The 24,255-nt window shown below is 43.3% G+C and overlaps 2 protein-coding genes across 2 annotated transcripts in view; one reads left to right on the top strand and one right to left on the bottom strand.

Annotated features, from left to right (window-relative positions):
• Positions 1–915: 915 nt before the first annotated feature.
• On the bottom strand, positions 916–13,555 carry TIMM17A (translocase of inner mitochondrial membrane 17A). The gene is made up of 6 exons (XM_002760643.7): positions 13,513–13,555; positions 11,992–12,091; positions 11,798–11,861; positions 6,761–6,889; positions 5,706–5,816; positions 916–1,796 (listed from the first exon to the last, which is right to left on the bottom strand). The coding sequence occupies exons 1-6, from the start codon at positions 13,536–13,538 to the stop codon at positions 1,711–1,713; spliced, it is 516 nt and encodes a 171-aa protein (XP_002760689.1). The 5' UTR covers positions 13,539–13,555; the 3' UTR covers positions 916–1,710.
• Positions 13,556–21,938: 8,383 nt separating this feature from the next.
• LMOD1 (leiomodin 1) overlaps positions 21,939–24,255 on the top strand; it is a 53,631-nt gene continuing 51,314 nt past the window's right edge. Inside the window, exon 1 of the mRNA XM_054248283.2 lies at positions 21,939–22,428. Within this exon, the coding sequence (XP_054104258.1) occupies positions 22,168–22,428 (261 nt within the window). The 5' untranslated portion in view covers positions 21,939–22,167. The remainder of the gene's footprint in view (positions 22,429–24,255) is intronic.

The following is a 24,255-nucleotide window of genomic DNA, read 5'->3' as shown; positions in this document are numbered from 1 at the left end:
TTTTTCAGATGGAGTTTTGCTTGTCACTCAGGCTGGAGTCTACTGGCATAATCTTGACTCACCGCAACCTCTGCCTCCCGAGTTCAAGCTGTTCACCTGCCTCAGCCTCCTGAGTAGCTAGGATTATACAGTACCGCCACCACGCCCAGCTAATTTTTGTATTTTTAGTAGAGACGGGGTTTCTCCATGTTGGTCAGGCTGGTCTTGAACTCCCGACCTCAGGTGATCTGCCCACCGTGGCCTCCCAAACTGCTGGGATTACAGGCGTGAGCCACCATGCCCAGCAGAGAATGGGAAGTTTAAAGGTACAGAGTTTATGTTGGTGAAGGCTGGACGTGGTGGCTCATGCCTGTAATCCCAGGATGGGGTGTGGGAGGCTGACAAAGGAGGATGGCTTGAGGCCAGGAGTTTGAGGCTACGGTAAGCTATGATTGTGCCACTGTATTCCAGCCGAGGGTTACAGAGTAAGACCCTGTCTCTAAAAACAAGTTTATATTGATGATAATGAGAACATTTTGGGCATACATAGTGGTGACTATTATACAACATTGTGACTGTGTTTCAGTGCCATTGAATTATACACTTACCAACAGTTCATAAATATTTTTTTGTATATTTTACCACAGTAAAAAAAACCCCAAATTACCCAAACACAATCAGCAATTAAATGCCTACCATATGTACAGCACTGGGACAAAAGATAAACTGTTTACAGTACCCACATGGATTTGTTCTCCACTTCCCACAGATGCAGGCAAATGTGGAATTAACTTTACATCATGCCTCCTATAAGGCATGTCACTTCCAATATTATCAGGAAAATGGCCTGTTGTTCTGAAGTGCCCGTCCATTTTCCAGGCCCAACCAGACCCCTAAATATATCCTTTATGAAGATCAGCTTCAGACAACTTGGAACACATTCAAAACATTACGTATTTTATTTTCAAGCATACAAGAAACTCCCAACTCTTCCAGTGCCAGTAACAGTCTTCACAAATTTCTCATATAGAGCTGGGTATATTGGAAGCAAGTTGTTTCTGGCGAAATTTCTGATGATCAGGAATTAAGACTCGGAAGCCCTAAAGGTAGGAGAGTTTTGTATCCAATATCCTCAAAACCAAGACATAGTGTATTTTACTTTCAAAGTAAAGTATAAATATTTTACCATATCCTTCAATCCAAAAAGCATTTCACTGTGAAATGATCCATGTTGACTCTGCATAATTCTCATACATAAGTCACTTCAAGTGAGATGAAGGACTAACTATAAAACATGCATTATTTGAAGTATGTGAGCATGAAACGTCCAAGCCTACAACTTATCTTAAAAGAAAGAGTAAGTTCCAGCTTTTTATTGTTTGAATAACAGAACACACAAAACCAGGCAGAGAAGTCCCCAGAGATGATAATCATATTTCACTGTTTTTAGGCGCTTTGGTCCTTCACCTTTCAAGCACTTACTGTATTTTCCTTTAATGATTTAGACATTTATTTTGATCACAAATGCAATTCAAGTGTGAATAAATAAATGCATTGTCTTTTAGCACCCCTTTCCCCCTTGTTCCTTTAAATAGAAAAAAGTGCTAAATGTCTCTTCATAGCCTATTGGCCATAGCTGTCCCATGGTTTTAAAACGGCCTGTAACTTGATCTTCTGAAATCCTTCTCGAACTACAACTTATTCTGTTAAAGAAATCCTAGGAAAGAAGTCCTACTGATATTGTCGATAGTCTCCAAAAGGTGAAGAAGGTAACTGAGTTGAAGGCAACTGGGAGGGGTCTTCCGCAAACTGAGGACCTGCAAGGGAGAAATAAAAAGGATTTTTAAAAAATCACCTGAATATTATATAATTAAAAAGAACAAGTCTCTATAGAGAGTAAATAAAATCAATCATCTTAAAAAATGCTAAATTAAGCTATAACCCTAATTTCTGTATAGATCTGCCTAATTCCCATAAGAGTACTGGAAAACCTTCCAATTTGGTATAACATATGACAGACTGGCTTATTATGCTCCAGAATGAGCAGCTCTCAAACACTATGCTAGGAAAGTCAGACAGATTAATTTTAGCAAAAAGCAAAATTCAAGTTGTTACAGCAATTGCTGTAACAAGCTGCCATATACCAAGATTGGAAGAGTTTCTCCCACTTCTTGTCATATTTTTCAGTAGCTATTTAAAATTATTTTCACAAATGGTAAGTATCTTAGTCATGTTTTAAGAGACCTTAGTAATCCAATTTATATAACCAATTAAGTAGGGAAAGAGATCTGAAATGAGAAGATCCCCCCACCCCTCCCCAGCTTGCTGTAGAACAAAGTCTTGCAGTTTTCATTTCCAAAGGATAGGAGAGCCTGTCAACTGAGAAAAACGAAGCGGCTTAAAAAAAAAAAAAAGACTTTTAGGGGATGAGTCACTCTTTTCTCCTTTAAGAAAAACTGAAGTAGACTAGAAAACACCTGGAAGAGAGAAAGAGGGCAGTGGCAGAATTCTCTGAAGCTTTCAAAATGCTTCACTCACATATTTTTACTTCACTATAAATGCAGTTATCTGTTAATTACAGAAAAATTGAGAAGATATTGGGTAAAAAAGATAAACTGGAGAAAACCACTGTTACCATTTAAATACAGTTCTATCTAATCTTTTTCCACTGTTCTAAAAGCTTTTTCATGTAAGTTCATTGGAAAAATATAATTAACTTTTCAAAGATCTCCCCACTACGCAGATTTCAGAAACACATCTCCTGTCTAAAAATAAATACACCTCTTTAGGCTGCTTCTATATAAATGTTGAGTTTTTTTAATTAATTAATTTATTTTTTAGGGAGGGAAGGAGGAAGGGAGGAAGGCAGGAAGGGAGGGAAGAAGGAAGGGATGAAGAAAAAAGGAAGGGAAGAAGGGGGGAGGAGGGAGGGAGGGAGGGAGGGAGGGAGGGAAGGGAAGGAAGGAATTCAAGCAATGAGAGAGACATTGCCAACCTGGATCTAGAGGTTTACAAGTTGATTTCTTTTTTTGAGAGAAGGAAAGAAGAAAAAAAAATGAGTAAAGGAGAGAAAGAAAGAGGAAGAGAGAGAGGGAGGGTGAATGGAAATATTGCTTTATTCTGAAAAAAAAAATGGGTATTAATAATGGCCAATCAATGTTTCATTTAAACCTATGAGTAGGTGTGATGTGGTATTTACAAGAATGTATATTTTATGTATTTGACGTGGAGAGCTCTATAAATATTTATTAAGTTTACTTGTTCCGGATCTGAGTTCGAGTCCTTGATATCCTTATTAATTTCTGTCTAGCCAAACTAAGCTTCACAACTGAAGGAAAAATAAAATCTTTTATGAACAAGCAAGTACTCAGAGATTTTATTACCACCAGGCCTGCTTTACAAGAGCTTCTGAAAGAGGCATTACACACAGAAAGAAACAACCAGTATTAGCCTTACTAAAAATATACCAAAAAGTAAAGAGCACCAACATAAAGAAGAATTTTCATCAACGAATGGATCAAACAGCCAGTTAACATCAAATGTTGAGTTTTAATTACTCAAAAGGAGATTCCAGCTAAGTGTAGTGGCTCACAACTGTAATCTCAACACTTTGGGAGGCCAAGGCAGGAGGATCTCTTGAGCCCAGGAGTTCAGGATCAGCCTGGGCAGAGACCTTGTCTCTACAAAAAATACAAAAATTAGCCATGTGTGGTGGTGCACACCTATAGTCCCAGCTGCTCAAGAGGCTGAGGTGGGAGGATCGCCTGAGCTCAGGAGGTCCAGGCTGCAGAGAGCCGAGATCACACCACTACACTCCAGCTTGGGCCACAGAGACTCTGTTTCAAAAAAAATTAAAATAAAGTAAAATAAGGAAATTCCCTCTGAGGAAAAAAGCTGAAAACAAAGTACTCAAGGCTGACTTCTATAAGACAATGTAACTATTTAAGTTTTTACTATATCCGCTTCTGAATTTCTAGAATATGAAACTCTTTTGATGTTTTATGTAGTCTTTCACACTGAAGTGGTCAAAGAAAATTGGAAAGTGACCATCACAGCAGAGTGTTAACTCAGAAGTAAGGAACGAAAAACAAACAGAAGGTAGGCCGGGCGCGGTGGCTCACGCCTGTAATCCCAGCACTTTGGGAGGCCGAGGCGGGTGGATCACAAGGTCAAGAGATCAAGACCATCCTGGTCAATATGGTGAAACCCCGTCTTTACTGAAAATACAAAAAATTAGCTGGGCATGGTGGCGTGTGCCTGTAGTCCGAGCTACTCAGGAGGCTGAGGCAGGAGAATTGCCTGAACCCAGGAGGCGGAGGTTGCGGTGAGCTGAGATCGCACCATTGCACTCCAGCCTGGGTAACAAGAGCGAAACTCCGTCTCAAAAAAAAAAAAAAACAAACAGAAGGTGAGAGGGACTGCAAGGTCGTCTAGACCACACCTCACTGGCATCTAAAGAGTAGTGCACTTGGAAAATTGTGCCAAAAAGATACTGAATCTCTTGCTAAGTGCCTTGGGGAAATCAAAGCAAATTGGGAAGTATGATCTATTCCTAATGCTCAATCTTTCCCAAGCTCCAAAAATGATTTTCAACATGTCTCACTATTCTGCGTATATCCTTCCAAAATGCCAGGTCAAATTTTCACTACATTATCTTTTTTTTGTTGTTTTTGGGAGACGAAGTCTTGCTCTGTTGCCCAGGCTAGAGTGCAATGGCCTAATTTCAGCTCACTGCAACCCCCACCTCCCAGGTTAAATGATTCTTGTGTCTCAGCTTCCCGAGGAGCTGGGATTACAGGCATGTGCCACCATGCTCGGTTAATTTTTGTATTTTTAGTAAAGACTGGGCTTCACCATGTTGGCCAGGCTGCTCTCAAACTCCTGACCTCAAGTGATCCACCTGACTCAGCCTCCCAAAGTGCTAGGATTACAGGTGTGAGCCACTGTGCCCGGCCACCTCACAATATCTTTCTCTATCCTTCCACTGTCAAGGGATATTTTTGTTTAGACAATAAAGTTTTTTTTTAAGAGATGGGGTCTTGCTCTGTTGCCCAGGCTGGCCTTGAACTCCTGGGTTCAACTGAGTAGCCTCCTGAGTAGCTGGGACTACAGGAATGTACCATCTTGACAGAAGTTTTTTGTTTGCTCTCTGCATCAGACAGTAGAACAACAGGCAACAAATTCTTAAAGGCATTTCCCCGGTGAGCCCTAAAGTGACCTTCCCAAATACGAGTCACTTTCCACTACTCTCTTCTTCAAAACAAGCAACACTATCTAAAATCAGCTAATTTATCTGTGAATGTGTTAGTCTGTCTTCCCCTACCGGAATGTAAGTCCTTGAGGGCAGGGACCGTCCTGTTCATTAACTAAAACAGTGTCTGGCATGCAGATGTACAATACTAAGTTGTCACTTGACTATCATTATGGTTATACATCTATAGAACCATTTTTCAAGCCTCTTTAAAATGATCAGATATTTCTTGTAATATATGAGCACTGATAAAACCTAAGTACTATAAAGATCAACAGCAAATTTTTTTACACAAAAAACTTGTTATTGTGGCTAAACATAACATGTTCATTTTTTACCTATTATCACAGTCCTCATGAACCGCAGCATATTAATACACACTACACATTTTAGCAAACAAAGTATGTTCTTTCTTACCATCAGAAAACCATTCCAAAACATTTGTGCTATGGTTTTAAGCAAATAGAAGACTCACCATTGGGAAACTGTGCAGAGGCAAATCTGGTCAACAAGATACCAGCTCCTTCAATTAAAGCTAGGAGAATGCCACCCATTGCAGCTGACCCGACCATGGCCACTGGTCCATCTGAAGACATTAATAACGAAGAGATTATTTTTTTACAGAAATTTAGTCTACTGTAAAGAAGAGAACTGTCCACATGGCTACTTGCTTCCCCAAACTCTCTCTCACTGCCTAAGACCCAGAGTAAACTCCAGCCACCCACTGCCTATTCTTGTAAATCAAGTTTTACTGGAACATAGCTGTACTCTTTTGTTTATGTATTACCCCTGGCTGCTTTCACGCTATGACAGCAGAGTTAGGTAGCTGTGGCCACGACCACACGGCCTACAAAGCCTAAAATATTCACTACCTGGCCTTGTACAGAAACAGTTTGCAAACTCCTTGGTCTAAACCACTAAGCTCAAATAAATTGTTTTGCTCTCTGTCCCAAGGATTCAGAAGATGGTTCTAAGTTTCTTAGTCATACCAACTCTATGTGGCAGGTATAATTATTAATTAACTCCAGATTACTGGTGAAGAAACCATAGTATAAAAAGTTTGGTAAACTGCCCAGTCATACAGCTAATAAATGGCAGAACTGGGACCTGAAGTGCTCTCAACCACTGTAATATGTGGGTTAGAATTCCATGCCCTCTCATTCTCAAATATTCCAAATAAATAGAGCCCCTTGCTTTTTCCCCAAATCACCATAACCTTGACCACCCAGGCTCAAGTGATCCTCCTGCCTCGGCCTCCAGAGTAGCTGGGACTATAGCCATGCACCAACACACCCAGCTACTTAAAATTTCTTTTGTAGAGATCAGATTCCCTATGCTGCCCAGGCTGATCTCAAACTCCTGGGTTCAAGCAATCTACCTGCCTCAGCTGCCGAAAGTGACGGGATTATAGGCATGAGCCACTGTGCCTGGTCAATGCTCAGTTTTATATATTACAGATGTCATTCAATTAAGGTAGATGAGGTTTTCCAAAAAATGTGGCTTCTACTAGTGTGTCTAATGACTACTTACTTCTTGCTGCCAGTATGGCTCCCGTTAAGGCACCACTTGTGATGGAGTTCCAGGGATCTTCCTTTCCTCTAACTTGAACCATACTACAGTCAATCATGGAAAACAGGCCTCCCCAAACTGCAAAGCTACCTATTTTATTGTAAAAAGAAACAAGCAAATACTAATGTAAATTCCACCTTCTATTTAAAATATTGTACTCAAAAAACAACACTCACTATATTCTCAAAACTCTTACAGTCCAAACAAATACATGCAAACACAAGTTTGAATAAACACTGAACAAGAGTCAGATTATTTCTTTTGGATAAAGCTTGGATTGTATTATATCAGCTGGAAAATTAGCAATGGCCCAAAGGCTAAAAGAAATAAACTGGCTGGGCACAGTGGCTCATGCCTGTAATCCCAGCACTTTGGGAGGCTAAGGTGGGTGGATCACCTGAGGTCAGGAGTTTGCGACCAAGCTGGCCAACACGGTGAAACCCCATCTCTACTAAAAATACAAAAATTAGCTGGGCGTGGTGGCGTAGGCCTGTAGTCCCAGCTACTTAGGAGGCTGAGGCAAGAGAATCCCTTGAATCCGGGAGGCAGAGGTTGCAGTGAGCTGAGATTGTGCCACTGCACTCCAGCCTGGCAACAGGCTGCACTCCATCTCAAAAACAAAAACCTTAGATCAGCAGATTATTTTGCACTTAAACTCTGCCTAAATATAAAAATATTGCAAAATAGAGAAACAAAGACCCACGCACATACATACATACGTAAGTACAAACAAAATCTAAAAAGACAACACGAAGATTTTAATTGTCAGCATTTCTGGATGACATAACAGATGATTTTATTTCATTGTGTTCTTCTATATTTCCCAAGTCTAAAACAAGTACATAAGACTTGCATCATATAAAAAGTTATTACATTTAATAAGATTAAAGAAAAAAGTAGCTGGTCCTTTCTTTGTTGTCTCCATTCTCACTGCCTCACTTGTTTAACCAAGGAAAGAAAAGAAAAGAAAAAAGCTTCACAAAATAGCTCTAGTTACTTTAATCTTTACCCTCTGAAATCTCAGGGTAGGAGGTAACATGTGTTAGTAAGAGAAATAAACTGAGTTCCACCAAATGTCTGAACCAGAGCATCTCCAGGATCTTTTTCCAATTCTCACATTATCAATTAAATCTAGTGGGTAGTACCAGTGAAAGTATAGCATAAGTATCCTCATTTTTAGTCTAATATTAGACATCACATACTATGTAAAAAAAAAAAAACCCAGCTATTTCTTCTAACTCAGTAATTCTATGCCTTAGGAAAGAGCTATGATGTCTAGGTATATTAGAATTCACTACATTTTTCTGACAAGACCCTCCCATATCCTCATGAGAGCCTGAAATCTCCCCATCCCTTGAGAATCATTGCCAGAATAAGTTTTGGCTGCTGATGAGAATGGAGAGTTTGAGTCTAAGCAAGGTGAGGAGGAGATCATCCATAAAGGGTAGCCTGGTGTGCGGAGCCAGAGCCAGAGGAGGTGAACGTCCACACACCTGGGCAGCCTAGAACAAGGTTTTAGAGCCTAAGCAAGGGAGAGGTTCACAAGGAAGGCAGCCCAGCATGGAGTGTCAGAGCATACCCTGACAAACGGCAGCCTGTTGTGGGGTACCACAGACCAAGCAGGTTAAGAAGGCAGGCATACATATGAAAGGGAAGAAAACGGATTCAATGCCTCCTTGAGAAAAAAAAGAATCCTGTGGGGCTGAATCGGAAATATGAGGTATCGATGCAAACTCGTGATTTTTAATATGGATATAGAGAGAGACAGATTGTATACTATTCTTGTTTTTTTTTTTCTTTTCTTTAAATTTCGTTTTGTAGAGAGGCATTCTCTCTAAGTTGCCAAGTCTGGTCTTGAACTCCTGGGCTCAAGCCATTCTCTTGCCTTGGCCTCCCAAACTGCTGGGATTACAGGTGCGAGCCACCACTCCTGGCCCTAAATGCCAGTCTCAACTAAAAGGAATTGGGCTCTTTGGAGAAATGGCTACGACAGGAAAAGCTGCCCTGCCCACAGCTAGGGCAGGAAAAGTACAAGATGAGCCTGAAATGTCTTCTTCAAAAATGCAACAAAGTACTGAAAGAATAACAGGGACATGTCAAAATCATATCTTAATTTTCCTATGAAAATATAAGACCTAAGGCTGGGCGTGGTAGCTCATGTCTGTAATCCTAGCACTTTGGGAGACCAAGGTAGGCAGATCACCTGAAGTCAGGAGTTCGAGACCAATCTGACCAATATGGTGAAACCCTGACTCTACTAAAAGTACAAAAATTATCCGGGCTGTGGTGGCATGCGCCTGTAATCCCAGCTACTCAGGAGGCTGAGGTGGGAGAATCACCTGAACACTGGAGGTGAAGGTTGCAGTTAGCAAAGATCATGCCATTGCAGTTCAGCCTGAGTAACCCTCTCAAAAAATAAAAAATAAAAAAATAAGAAAAAATAAGATCTTTCAGAACTGTCCCTGCACCTTGATTTCAGTGCCTTAGTAAATGCTCACCAAATTAATAAAAACATCCTCCTAGTATTTTTAGAATTTAAAATACCATAAAAATTTCTCAATAGTTTCCTACAAAAGGCTAACCTCAAGGATTTGAAATGGATAATTCTGATTCACTCGTAACACCACTCACTCTTCCTCTATTTCACCCCTTTAAAAAAAAAAAAAAACTCTCACAGTTGCCTCTATTACCAACATCTACATTAGCACGGACCATTTGCCACAACTAATGGTCCAATATTGATACATTACTATTTTTTTTTTAAGACAGATTCTTGCTCTGTCACCCAGGCTAGAGTGCAATGGCACAATCTCAGCTCACTGCAACCTCCACCTCTCAGGTTCAAGAGATTCTTCTACCTCAGCCTCCCAAGTAGCTGGGATTACAGGCACTCACCACCACACACAGCTAATTTTTGTATTTTTAGTAAAGACAGGGTTTCATTATGTTGACCAGGCTGGTCTTCAACTCCTGACCTTAGGTAATCCACTCCCAAAGTGCTGAGATTATAGGTGTGAGACACTGCGCCCAGCTGACACATTACTATTAATTAGTCCATACTTAATTCAGATTTCCTTAGTTTTTAAATGTCCTTTTTCTGTTCCACCGTACCACATTACATTTATTTTTTTATTTTATTTTTTGGAGACGGATTCTTGCTCTGTCACCCAGGCTGGAGTGCAGTGGCACAATCTCAGCTCACTGCAACCTCCGCCTCCTAAGTGGAAGTGATTCTCCTGCCTCAACCTCCTGAGTAGCTGGGACTACAGGCATGCACCACCATGCCTGGCTAATCATTTAGTTGTTATGTCTACAGAATTCTTTTGGCAGTGACAGTTACCTGATGGCATTTAACTCACTGAAAAGGCATAAGATGATAGAAGCAGCCTCTCAAAAAAAAAGAAAAAAAAAAAAAAAAACAAGCAAAAACCTATATGGCTTTTGCATATACTAGCGGTTCAGGGTTTGGTGCGGACTTTAATACCACTTATCATTCTTGAACAACACCAATACTAAAACAAAGAAAAACTAGTTATAATTACTTGCCAGGGTAGGTAATGATTACAGAGAGAAAAATTGAAAAAGATACATTACCTCAACCCTCAGGGCCTAAATGTCCTCGTCTGGAAAATGGGAGATAATAATAGTACTAATTTCTTCATTATTGTGAGAATTAAATAAAATAATGCTGTAAAACGCTTAGCAGAGTGCTTGGCAAATGCTAAGCACTCAATAAATGGTAGATATTGGCTACTAACTTCTCAAGAAAAACAAAGAGATTATTTTGATGCCCAAAACTTCTAAGGAATGACTGAAATATTAAGTCTTTCTCATGCCTCATATCCAGTCTCTCCAATCTAACTATATCCTTGTGTTGTTTGTTTTTGTTGTTGTTTGAGACAGGGTCTCACTCTGTCACCCCGGATGGAGTGCAGTGGCGCAATCTCACTGCAGCCTCAACCTTTGGGCTAAGTGATACATCCACATCAGCTTCCCTAGTAGCTGAGACCACAGGCACATGCCCCAACGCCTGGCTAATTTTTGCATTTTTCTAGGGATATGGGCAGCCGTGTTCCCCAGGTTGGTCTTGAACTCCTGAGCTCAAGCTATCTGCCCAATTCAGACTCCCGAAGTGCTGGGATTACAGGTGTGAAGCATCGCACCCAGCCCTGACTATACCTTTGTAAGGGAATATAACCTACAAACATTTTTTCATCACCTCCCTTTTCCCAGCTTCTGAATAACTAAGTTTACAAAGTACAAGAAATAGAATCTTTTCAAATTTTGCGATGACTTCTGCAGTGTCCAAAAGCTCACATTAGAGAAGAGCCCAATCAGCTTGATCAGTTTCTCCTGCATGAAACCCCAATCCTTCAGCTCATATTCTTTTCAGCTTTATGTTACCTCAGAAGCCATCATTTCTGACTCACAAACCTGAGCTTTTTTTTTTGAGACGGAGTTTCACTCATTATCCAGGCTGGAGTGCAATGGTGCAATCTTGGCTCACTGCAACCTCCACCTCCTAGGTTCAAGTGATTCTCCTGCCTCAGCCTCCCAGGTAGCTGGGATTACAGGCATGAGCCACCACACCCAGCTAATTTTGTATTTTTAGTAGAGACTGGGCTTCTCCATGTTGGTCAGGCTGGTCTCTAACTCCTAACCTCAGGTGATCCGCCCACCTCAGCCTCCCAAAGTGCTGGGATTACAGGCATGAGCCACCTCACCTGGCCTCAAACCTGAGCTTTAAACACGCTGTCTTTCTTCTGGAGAAAGAAAAAAAAAAAATCACTCAGTATCTAAAGGACAGAGACAAGATTTTCAAATGGGTATCATAAAATTCAGGTTAACTTTTCAAGAAAGAACTATGGGGATATATGTTTGTGACAAACTGTTAGACCAAACTAAAATCATTAATTGTTGTAATCTAAAAATAAAAAATAGCTCCATCTTCAAATAAACAGGAAAAAATAGTTCAGTAAAAAGGAAAATTCTGCTCACCTCCTAACTGCGGAGCCCTGGTTTTAATAGCTGTCAAACTTCCTCGTAGTCTGTGGTTTACTCCCTATAACAAAACAAAGGAAGCAACCAAAACCATATTAGAAGTACATTTCTAAGCCACTGATGGGCCCACCAGTAATACCATCAAACCCAAGTTTCAAATGGTGATAAAATAAGACCATTCACTCACTTACCACTGGAGAATTGCGAAAACCTTTGATTGCTTGAAAGATGCCTCCACCAATGGTACCCATCGTAAAGGCCCCACCACAGTCATCTACAATTCGCCATGGGCTAAGAACGGGGCAAAAAAAAAAAGATGACCATATTTCTCATTCACAAATCATAAAACCTTCTTTGCTAATGCAGTAAGGGAATGGAACAGATTATACTGCAGGACCTGCTGCAATCAATAAATATTTGGCCTATAAAATAACTTCAGGAAATGCTGTAATCAAACAGGCCAGTCAGAAAATCAAAGCAGATTTGACTACAAAGCTAACCAGGTAACTGATTATATATATTGTTTCAGGACATGTGTACTAAGTGAAAGCAAAGGGGCTACCTAGTAATTTAGTAAATGAAAACCCATTATTTTTCTAAGATCTTTAACTCAACACAGTTAAATATTTTAACCCTCTGCTAACCTGTGTCATTACAGTACATCAAACAGCTATTTACAGTATGCTGAGTCCTACATATCTGAGCACAATCCAGAATGGGGATAAGCGCTTTGAAGAAGGTAAGTCTGAAGAGCCAGGAGACCCTAAAACTTGTATTTTGTATGCCATTTGGGAAAGAGGGAAACACAAAACAGGCAACAGGGCTAGGATAGCAGAGTAAAAATTCAAGGTCCTGGGCATTTTCACAAATTGAGGACATCTTGGTTCTTGCTCTTACACAATAAAACAAATGATTAACCAAAATATCAAGATCTGATTTTTTACTTATGACCCCAGAAACTTTAAACTCTGGCAACCTGAGACTTCTGACAGCAATTACATTCTTTTATAATTATTTATGCATGTGGTTTATTCATGCTCAATAAACGCTGAATGAAAGAATGAATTTCTGTCCATGGATTTTCAGAGAACACATGGTATTACCTCTTCCTATTTCCCAGGTAATTTTTGCCCCCCCACCCACCCCCATAAAGAATTCCAAGGAGGAAAACAAAGCCCAACGGCCTAAAGGAGCTTATCCAAACCCCTTGGCTAAAATTTATGTTCCATTCATTTAAAATGCTTCACTCTGCGGATTCACATCATGATACAAGTAAAACCTCAAGAATGGAACCCCCTCAAACGCCTATCTTCTGTTCCTCAACGCAGGAAGTGAGCAAGCGAGGCGGAGGGACGCGCCCAAGGTCACCTCCGGGAACAGAGGGGATTTTAACCGCACAAGATAGACTACGCCCTGCGTTGGGAGAAGGTTCCGAGGTTCTATCAAACTCAAGTCTGGACCTCTTCACCATCCACCCCAAAGTCACAGGGGTGCTGGGTTGGGAGAGCGAGGCTCAAGCGGCCAGGGAGATAGTGGGTACAGGGCTAAGAAAAAGACTGGCGGCGAAAGACCGCACTGCCCAGCATTACCAGGCCCAAATCGACGATGCTGCGGTTGAGTCTGGCTTGCAACTTGGAAGCCTGGACAGGGGAGAAGGAAAGCAGTGAGCGGGGCGGGAGCAAGAGAAATGCAAAGACAGCGGTGAGGCTCACCAAGGCTCTCGCGCGTACTCCTCCATCTTGACTCCGGCGCCGCGAGTGATGCCGGGCCAGCTGGGCGGAGCCTGACTCCAGAGGCGGAAGTGATCACGAGAGGATAGCGTTAAGGTGTATGAGGATTGGGTCACCGTTTTCCCCTGCAGCCAATGGGAGCCGGAATTCCTGTGGCTAGCGTGTGATTGGGCTATTGGCCGTGGCGTGGCGAGACTGGCCCCGCCCACGTCCTCGAAGGCCCTGGGTCCGGGCTGTGTGGGCGGAGAGCTACCAATGACAGAGTCACTACCCAGTTACCAGAGGTTCCGTGGCCCGAGATCAACCCGATGCTTCCTAAATACGCTTCTTTTTCTTTATTTCTTTTCTTTCTTTTGCTTGCTTGCTTTCCTTTATTTTTCTTTCTCTCCTTTCCTTTCCTTTCTTTTTTTTTTTCTTTTTTGGTACTTTTGCCGTCAAATGTAAATTAATGCTACCTTATTCGTCATGTATTGTGAAGCCGTTACCAAATACACGTAGCTCCTTTAGGGCAGACAATGTCTTAGTGATTTATAATAACCACGGTGCCTAGAATGTAGTAGATGCTTAATAAATGTTTGTGAAATAGAACTATTTGGACCATCTGGAGAGCCATGACCAATTTGGAGCCCTCGATTCAGGCACATTGACGCCAGAACCTCTTACAGGCCCCTCCACCAATGATCACCAGAAGGTGTGAAGATGTTTGGCTCAGAGAAGAGGGGACTTATGGGGACCTGGCCGGGGGTGGTGGCACGTGCCTGCAGCCCTGGCTATTCGGGAGACTGAGGGGGGAAGATTGCTTGAGCCCAGGAGGTCTAGCATGCAAGGAACTGTGATCACGCCACTGTACTCTAGTGATAGAGTGAGACCCTGTCAAGAAAATGGGAAAAAACAAAGCGGGGACCCATGGGGCTTTTAGTTTACCGTCAACAAAATCCCAATCATGTGATGGCTGTTAAAGGTGCTCTTCTCCATTCTGTGTGTTTGTAAATGACTTTAAAATTTGTATATATTTATTTTATGGATAAGTCGATATCATAAATAATGGAAGACTGCAAAGGGGAGTGAGGTTCTCTCCAAAAGCTTGGAAATGAAGTAAGCAGATGAATTGACCCCTCCATGGAACTAAATAAATGTGTCTTTCGTGTGAGAATGGTTCATACTACTCATCTGATTTGGGTGTGTAAGTTGGAGAAGACCTGTTTGGAGTGTGACTGTAATTAAGAATAGTTAACTCTATTTAATCGTACAGGCTGAAGAGAGATTGTGGGAGAGGGGAAATGGAGGCATTCAGAGGGCAAGAATCTGATGTTTAGTCAGCACTGCAGACCTGGTGGGTATAAATATTTCAGTAACTAGAGATTTGCACACTCATGGGGCAAAGATATTCTTTCTGATCTCACCAGGACCTAGATAAAATATCCCTTTGCTCTAGCTACCTCCCTTTATTCTTGTTCTGAATTTATTAGACAATCTTCTTCTTAATTGGCTTCTGAATAGATTTCAAAATAGTAGAGAATACCCCAGCCTGTGTTTATAACTATTCTTCTCCATTTGGTAGTTAATACTGGCTTATGTATCTGCCTCTTGTGAGTTAAGTTATTTTGACTAAATCACCAAAAATAGTCAGGGTGTTCCAGAGAAACAGAACCAAGAGCATATATGTATATACATATCCTATTGTGTGCAATAGGATATATATATATATATATATATATCTCCTTTTGGTTCTGTTTCTCTCTATATATAATATATAGAATTAATAAGTATATGTTTATTTATGATGAGTAGTTGGCTCACATGATTATGGAGGTTGAGAAGTCCAATAAGCTGTGTCTGCAAGCTGAGATGGAGGAAAGTCAGTGATGCAGTTCGGTCCAAGTCCAAAGGCCTGAGAACCAGGGGAGCTGACAATGTAAATCCCAGTTTGAGGGCAGAAGGCAGTGAAATGAGATATCTCAGCTCACCAGTGAGGCAGGAAAAGAGGGGCAGATTCTTTCCTCTGCCTTTTCAATGCCCAACTACACTGGGTAGGGCAATCTACTTTGGTGAGTCTACCAATTCAAATGCTATTCTCATCTAGAAACATCCTCATGGACACACCTAGAACAACTTTTAATCTGGGCACCGTATGGTCCACTCAAGTTGACATATCAAATTAACCATCACAGTGATGATGAGTTTCCGAGTTTACAAAGCTGAAGTTCAGTTACTAGGCTGTGGTTCCCCAGCTCATTTAATTCCAACAGTCCCTCTCCTAAGGGAGTTTCCTGCTCTGGGAAGCCTCGCTCAAGTGGCTAAAGAAACTTTGAGCAAAGAGACTTCTCAGTCTTTGATCTCTTTTAACTGCAGCAGATAACACAACATTTTTGGCTGGGGCCCATGATTTAGTCTCTTTTGGGTAGAGAAGGAAGATGTCATGTCTCCTCAGAAATACTCACTTCCACTTGGTTCCAGGGTGCTAAATGAAGAAACCTTTCGAAAGGGTTAGAAGGGGCCGGGTGCGGTGGATTACGTCTGTAATCCCAGCACTTTGGGAGGTGGTTGAATCACAAGATCAGGAGTTCAAGACCAGCCTGGCCAAGATGGTGAAACCTCGTCTCTACTAAAAATACAAAAATTAGCCAGGCATGGTGGCACATGCCTGAAATCCCAGCTACTTGGGAGGGTGAGGCAAAGAATTGCTTGAACCTGGGAGGCGGAGGTTGCAGTGAGCCAAGATCATGCCACTGAACTCTGGCCTGGGTAACAGAGTGAGACTCCATCTCCAAAAAAAAAATGAAAAGAAAAGGAAAAAGGATTAGAAGGGTTGGTACTCTAATCTCCACCCAGTGAATCTTAAACCAGTCTGAGGGACTGTGGTGGCCCTCACTGATGTGATACAAAGACATAAATAGAAGAAAGCAGTGGAGGTCCTTTAGAGAAAACTCACTATAAAGGTGAGGGGAGTTTGAACTTCTGATTCAACATACCAGTGTATATTCTATTGAAAGTTATTGTCCTGGGCTCAGGATAGGACTACTGCTAGAGCCCCATGTGGTCAAGGTACTCAGTAGATTGAGCTGGCTGCTGTGGCCTAAGGAACTCCATTCACCAGGTCACAGGTCATGTACCTGGCACCAAACCCACAGTCCCACCTGGTCTAAGTCATGGAAAAATTCAGATTGGCGTGGTTAAGTAAGCCTCCCATTGGATTTAGGGTTTTAGTTTGTGACCGGGGCTAATCTGGTGGACAGAGGGGCTTTAGCCTAGGTGACATTGGTGGAGAGACAAGGAGGCAATCTCTTTTTCCCTTTTTCTGCCCCCTTTTTCCCTCCCACTGCTTTCCTCTCAGGAAGACATTAGCCTGGCCTATGTTCTGTCTGGAGCTCTCCTCTGCCCAATTCTGCTGATTTTGGGAGTGTTGGGCCAGGCCAATGTCCTGCTTCCAGAGGTAAAGTCTGCTGCCTTCTAGGGAATCTGTCAGCATCCCCGCAAAAGGAGAAAACCAGTATGAAAACTTCTCTTTTTTGTGGTCTCTTTCAGGCCCCTGTCATAGTCGTTGAATGTCAGCTTATCTATTGATCTTTACATGTAAATACACGTACGTATATCTACATAATTTAACTCTACAGTAAGCACTAGTGAGTGCTTACAATGTGTCTCATGCTATTAAGTATTTTGCATGTATTATTTAAAATACTCAATAATTCCATAACTCTGTGAATTAGGGGTTTTTGTTAGATTTATTTGATTTTACTTTTTGTTATTATTTTTTGAAACAGTCTCACTGGGTCACCTAGGCTGGAGTGCAGTGGCATGATCTCGGTTCACTGCAACCTCTGCCTCCCAGTTTCAAGTGATTCTCCTGCCCCAGCCTCCTGAGTAGCTGGATTACAGGCATGTGCTACCATGTCCGGTTATTTTTTTGTATTTTTAGTAGAGACGGGGTTTCTCCATCTTGGTCAGGCTGGTCTTGAACTCCCAATCTCAGGTGATCCACCTGCCTGGGCCTCCCATAGTGCTGGGATTACAGGCCATGAGCCACTACACCCAGCTTTTTGCCTTTTTTTTTTTTTTTTTTTTTTAAGAGATGAGTCTCACTATTTTCCCTAGGCTGGACTCAAACTCCTGGGCTTAAACAATCCTCCTGCCTCAGCCCCCTAAGTAGTTGGGACTACAGGCACACACCACTGTACCCAGCTTGTAGATACTCATAATATCCTCATTTTCCATTTCCTAAGGCTCAGAGAGGTTAAATACTTACTTAAGGTCACACATCTCAGATTTGAGGCAATGTCATTTGACTCCAGAGCCTGTAGTCTTATCTGCTATATTATACTGCCACCCTGTATTTCTGAAAATGTGACTTTCCTGGGGTCATTCAGCTCAACTGAGACCTAAGCATTCATTAAGTTGGTTCTGGATCCTCACTCTTCCCCCCTACCCTGCACCACATATTTTGACTGGAGTTTTGACCTCTTCCTCTTCTTTTCTCTCCCCAACCCTGTAGCCATAACAGTGCTTGTTTTCCTCTGGGGAACAGACCACGCCAGAGTCCCCTGACATCCAGGGTAGAGATTTGCCTCAGGTGTAAGTGGATTCTGAGCTGGAACAACCCTACAGAGTGGGTAGGGCGATGGCCTCTCATTGTAGGGGCTGGAGGTGGCTATACTCCCTGGCCTCTGGGTTCCCAAATCCTTCAGCTCCAGCCGTGATGCCTTTCAAAGGAAGACTTTTGGAGTCTGTGAGCAGTCTCAGGGAGCCCTTGGGGCTCCAGGGAGTCAAAAGCTTCTGACTGAGTCATGTCAGAAGAGCCAGCAATTTGGAATTGGGAGGCCTGACACAGAGAAGATACTGGGGTTTAAGTGTAGAGACCTTTGGTTTGGAGGCATGAGTCCTGCCCTTTACATTTGAAAGCTATGGATTTATTTTTCGAGAATCTTCCTGGAGCAGAAACCACTGGGCCCAAAAGGAAAAAAACCACGGAAACCAGATGGTACAGGCCTAACCCTGAGGCTGAAGGTAATGATTTGCTTTTAGGCCCTGACTCCTCCTCAGGGAGCAGTGAATATTTTTGGCAAAAAGCCTGAGAAAGAGTCCTTAGAAACTAGAAAAAGATTTGCTTTCAGCTGACTAGGAGACTAAAGGTCGGCTGAGGTCCCAGAGGCAGGGACCCCAGAAGATGATGCTTTTTTCTGGGCAACACTGGGAGTGAAGGCCTGCTGACCCAAAGGGGTGCAGGGAGAGGGGGTGGGCATAGGGAGTGCCATGTCTGCCCACCATACCTAACTAAGAGCCCACCCAGCATGGCTCAAACCCTTTGTTATGCCCGCTGAGATGACCACCCTGACTCCTCCCTACAAAATGAATGTGTCTTCCACTGGGTTTTTGACAGCTATACCTCTCTACAAGGCTCCTTGTACCTCCCCAGCTTGCTTCACTTTGCCTTACGGTGTAGTTACTATTTTTCTTTTACTCTATTGAATTATATATGTTTAAGAGAATAACAATGTTGGCCGGGTGCAGTGGCTAATGCCTGCAATCCCAGCACTTTGGGAGGCCGTGGTGGGCGGATCACAAGTCAGGAGTTTGAGACCAGCCTGACCAACATGGTGAAACCCTGTCTCTATTAAAAATACAAAAATTAGGCCGGGCACAGTGGCTCACACCTGTAATCCCTGCACTTTGGGAGGCCAAGGCAGGCAAATCACCTGTGGTTGGGAGTTTGAGACCAGCCTGACCAACATGGAGAAACCCCATCTCTACTAAAAATACAAAATTAGCCGGGCGTGGTGGCGCATGCCTGTAATCCCAACTACTCATGAGACTGAGGCAGGAGAATCACTTGAACCCTGGAAGCAGAGCTTACAGTGAGCTGAGAGAACACACCATTGCACTCCAGCCTGGGCAACAAGGGTGAAACTCCATCTCAAAAAAAAAAAAAAAAAAATTAGCCGGGCATGGTGGCATGTGCTTATAATCCCAGCTACTCAGGAGGCTGAGGCAGGAGAGTTACTTGAACCCAGGAGATGGAGGTTGCAGTGAGCTAAGATCATGCCATTGCACTACAGTCTGGGAGACAAAGCGAGACTCCATCTCAAAAAAAGAGAGAGAGAGTATAACAATGTTGTAATAACAATGTTCTAGTGCCTGGCAGGGTGCTGTATATAAATAATAGTATCTGAATAAATGCTTGAATGAATGAATAAGAACCAGGTGGGAAAGTGTGTGTGTGTGTGTGTGTGTGTGTGTGTGTGTGTGTTTAGAGGGTGTTTACTGTTGAGAGAAAGAAAAAGATAAAAAGATGAGAGAAAACATGGGATGGGGAGAAAAGAACTCAGGACATGAGTAAATAAATAATTATAATAATTACTAATAAATATGATGTTTACCATGTATTGGGTATATCAATGAAATGTTTTCATGTGTAAGACCTAATTCAATATTCACAACAATTGTACAAGGCTGGTATAACTGTCATCCTAATTTTACAGATGAACTCAAGTCTCAGAAAAGAATGTAGATTGTTCAAGTCACAAGGCCTGTAAGTAGCAATTCCAGAACCAAACACAGGTCTGTTGGCCTCAAAGGCCCAAATGCTTAACTGTTAAATCATACTTCTATCCAACCTTACCTTGTTGGGTTTTCCTATAGCCCCTGTGCCTCTCTCTTTATTCATTCATTTATTTATTTTCTGAGACAGGGTCTTGCTCTGTTGCCCAGGCTGGAGTACAGTAGCGTGATCATGGCTTGCTGCAGCTTCAACCTTCTGGGCTCAAGCACTCCTCCCACCTCAACCCCCTGAAGTAGCTGGGACTACAGATGCTCACCACCACACCAGGCTAATTTTTTTATTTTGAGAGATGGGCGTCTTATTATGTTGCCCAGCTTGGTCTTGAACTCCTGGACTCAAACAATCCTCCTGCCTTGGCCTCCCAAAATGCTGGGACTATGGGCATGAGCCACTGCACCTGTCCTGATTTTGTATTTTTAGTTATATCTCTTGCTCTTAGAACAATGCCTGACATATAATAGGCACTCAAGAAGTCACTCAATAAATATATGCTTACTGACTGACCAATAAATTGGCTACTGACTCTTAAAATGACAACCCTAGGTTTCCCTAAAGTCATTTTCCAGTCTTCCTATCAAGTCTGCCTGCCTTCATTCTCTCCCTCAGTCCCCACAGTGGGCACCATTACCCTCTTCAGCCTTAACCTAAAGTTGGACTAGTGGACATTAAATGCCATGGCCAAGTTTTAGTCCTAGACGATCCCTGGACTCAGCAAATGCTGATCAAGTGACTGTCTCTCTCTGGCTTAGGATGGAAAGATGCCAGGAAAGATCGAAGCATCTACCCTGATGGGTTACACCAGGGCTTCTAGAAGGGATTTTGTGGCAGGAGGGAGGGGGGCAGAGGATTGAATGTCTCTGTGACTTGTGCAGGGCAGCATGATGGATGAGCAGTGGAAAGCCCTTCTACGAAACATGCCAGAACTGTTGCAACAGTATCTCTCACCACAGCCTAGAATTCTGTTTCCCTGAAGACATGCTAAATCGTGCTCTGGATTTATATGTGGGTGATGACCTGCTGGCTCCTCCTTGGGCTGCCAGAGGAGGTCTGTCTTCAGATGCCCAGCAGAGGAAGAAACAGATGACAACAGGGGGACGTTTGAACCCTCTTCCTAAGAGCCTTGGAACTTCATGGAAAGTGACAGCCTTTTCAGAGTTTCCTGAGTACTGCGGATCCTCCTTTCTTTCCCAAACAGCCTGCCAGTTTTTAGTGTTGGTACACAGTGAGAGGGATTTATTAATTCTCTCTCTCTCTCTCTCTCTCTCTCTCTCTCTCTCTCTCTCTCTCTCTGTAACTTTATCTTTCTGTCTCTCTCTTAAGTAGTGGCCAAAGGAGCCTGGAGCCTCTGATGCTCGGCCTTCAGGTCCTCCTTGGCAGAACATGGGTAGAAAGACAACGGGTAGGCAGGAAGTTAGGTGTAACAGCTCCTCATCTTGAATCTAGTCTTTCCTGGAGCTATATACACCTGGGAGTCCCCCAGCACATAACCAAATACAGTAGAAGGAAGTCCATGAACCACACATTGACCACAGCCGCGCGTCCACCCGGTGATGGAGTAGTAAAATATGCTCTTGAACGAGCCCCGGGCTGGCCAGTTCTCGCGCCCCGTGGCCTCGTCCTAGCTTGTCTGAAACTCCGTGGCTGTGATCTGCTTCTGCCAGCCTCCGCATTTTTGTATCTTTTTCTCATTGCGTGCCCCCTTGTCTTTAAAAGGCTAAACTGCTCTGTACTAAATTTGGTCACGCAGCGCTCCAAGACTCCCTGGAATGTCCTCAAGTTTCAAACAGCTCTGACAGCTAGGTAGGCCCGCCCCCTGCCTGGGGATTGGCTTCTCCTCTCCGGGCCGGCAGTTGTCGGGTCTTATTGGCCGCTGTGTAGACCAGCTGGAGTCCACTAGCCCTGGGCAGCAGGGAGGCTGCTGCGTCCGGTGAACACATCAGCACCTGTAGCACAGAAGGGCCAAGGAGCTGCGGTCCTCGACCAGCCGGGGGTTTGCTCCTCAGCCCACTCTGCTGCATCCAGATCAGCTCACCCCTCTTCCTTCCCTGCCCACCGGAACTCTGATAGCCCATTTTGCCAAGATGTCCAGGGTAGCCAAATATCGCCGGCAGGTGAGTGAAGACCCCGATATCGACAGCCTGCTGGAGACCCTGTCTCCCGAGGAGATGGAGGAGCTGGAGAAGGAGCTGGACGTGGTGGACCCAGATGGGAGTGTTCCCGTGGGGCTGCGGCAGAGAAACCAGACGGAGAAACAGTCCACGGGTGTGTACAACCGGGAGGCCATGCTCAACTTCTGTGAAAAGGAGACCAAGAAACTTATGCAGAGGGAGATGTCCATGGATGTGAGTGAGCACAGCCCTGGAGGGGAGGAGGGAGACGGGAGGGCTGGAGACCCTGGCTTCATGATTAGGATGCTTCCTTCCTAGAAGAAACGTTCTTGTTGGCAAAGGATTTTAATGCTTCAGAACTGATGATTATTCACTGAACTAGTGGTGCAAATCTCTTACTCCTAATTTCTGTTTTATAAGCAGAAGTTGGATATGTTGGAGGAACACAACATTCCACAAAGTCAAATAGAGCTACCAGTAGAGTGGGAGCTGGAAGGCGTCCTTGAAGAGTCCATTGTCAAGTTGACTCCATCCTGCTCCCACAATACCTTTGTTTTTCTCCACACTCATTCTAGCCTATTGTGAGGAGGAGTAAAATGATAGAGTGATACTTTAAGTCTCCCATCAGCCACCCAGATGAGTTTCCCAAAGCAAGGGAAGACAGGGACCACCGGTCTGTGGGCTGGGGAAGGTGGCTTAACGACCTGATAGCTTCAAATTTATTCCCAGGGAAGATGTTTTTTGGGGTGGTTAGTTGTTTTTTTCTTTTGTTTTGTTTTTGCACTCTCCAGAGGAGCCTCTGGAGGGAGCATGCCCTCTTTTTGGTAATTAACCCTTTTACCAGCTAGCGAGGCCACTTTGCTGTGGGATGAAGATATTCATGGAGGAGGGGAAAGGGGTGATGGCTTTGGAAGTATCTGTCCACACCTACGACGGGCTTTAAGCACAACTTGCTTTCTGTTTTCCTGAATTGGCATGGAGGAATTTTTTTTCACTATTGCATTCATATGTGAGTTTTCTTTGACTCCATGTGTCACACTCCATTCCAGCCTCCAACGGGGTATGACTTTGTGGGATCCCTTTGTCCACGGGAAAGAGTGTTGCAGAGGAAAATTGTTCGAGTCTTTGTTCTAGTTCTCTTACTCAGCCACATCTCTTGTACATTATCCATTACCTGTGAATTCTTGCAAGAAAAAGATCAGTCTCAATTCTTGTTTTTCATCTTACTTCTATGGAAACTGAGGCACAGAGCTTCAAATGACATGCACATTCTTACAGAGGAACTAAGAATGGGAACATTATCATCTAAAATGCCTGCGGAATGTCCGGCTGGGGTTGACATTGTGTTGACTGCTAGTCACAGAGCATATTGGTGGGCACAGCCCTGACTCCTTTAGTGTAGCGATGGGAAAGAAGGGAGGAGGAGGGAAGGGTGTGAGGCAAAGAGGAGCTGGAACTCTGTCTCCGTCCCCACCGCACCCCCTTCACCACCTATGTTTAAGGCTTTGCCAACAAGAGGAAGAAGGAGGGAAGAGGGAGAGAAGCCAGGAGACTCAGGAATGTATTATCCTGAGTGCACAGTGGTTGCTCCGGATGCAGTTATGATAATGATGAATAAACCAAAATACTTACAGAAAAAGTCATAGCACTTACTGTGAGGGCCTGGTACCCCAAGACAGCTACCAGGAATCACACAGAAAGAAATGAAATGCACCCAAAGTCTTTGGCACCCCTGGAAATCGTTGGTTCTGCTCTTCCCTCCTCCCAATCGCAGGCTCTGGGCCCATGACTGCCTTGTGTCCAGCGGCTTCCGGAGCTCAGAAAGGTACTTCCGAGGCTGAAGTCAAACAAAGCAGTCTAATCACAAGCCAGAGTGTGAAGGACTCTCATGGTCCTTGAAATTTCACTATTATAGACTTTTTCTTCAGCCGGTTAATACTGTGGCAAGTGTCTCCTCCCCTGCCTCACCCCCCTCCCCTGCCAGGCCCACACTTGGTTCTGCAGACAGAGCCCAAGTCAAGGAGTAGAAGTGGTGTGTGTGTTTGTGTGCACATCCTTAAT

Source organism: Callithrix jacchus, chromosome 19 (assembly GCF_049354715.1).
Source record: "Callithrix jacchus isolate 240 chromosome 19, calJac240_pri, whole genome shotgun sequence".
NCBI classification, from domain to species: Eukaryota; Metazoa; Chordata; class Mammalia; order Primates; family Cebidae; genus Callithrix; species Callithrix jacchus.
The sequence above is the reverse complement of the archived record's forward strand: the minus strand, read 5'-3'. Positions and strand labels throughout refer to the sequence as shown.

Excerpts from the sequence above, each read along its gene's own strand:
- TIMM17A (XM_002760643.7), bottom strand. The coding sequence starts at position 13,538 with ATGGAGGAGTACGCGCGAGAGCCTTG. Across the intron at positions 12,092-13,512 it reads GAGTACGCGCGAGAGCCTTG|CCCATGGCGAATTGTAGATG; the intron begins GTGAGCCTCACC and ends CCCCGTTCTTAG. Across the intron at positions 5,817-6,760 it reads AGCCATACTGGCAGCAAGAA|ATGGACCAGTGGCCATGGTC; the intron begins GTAAGTAGTCAT and ends TAATGTCTTCAG.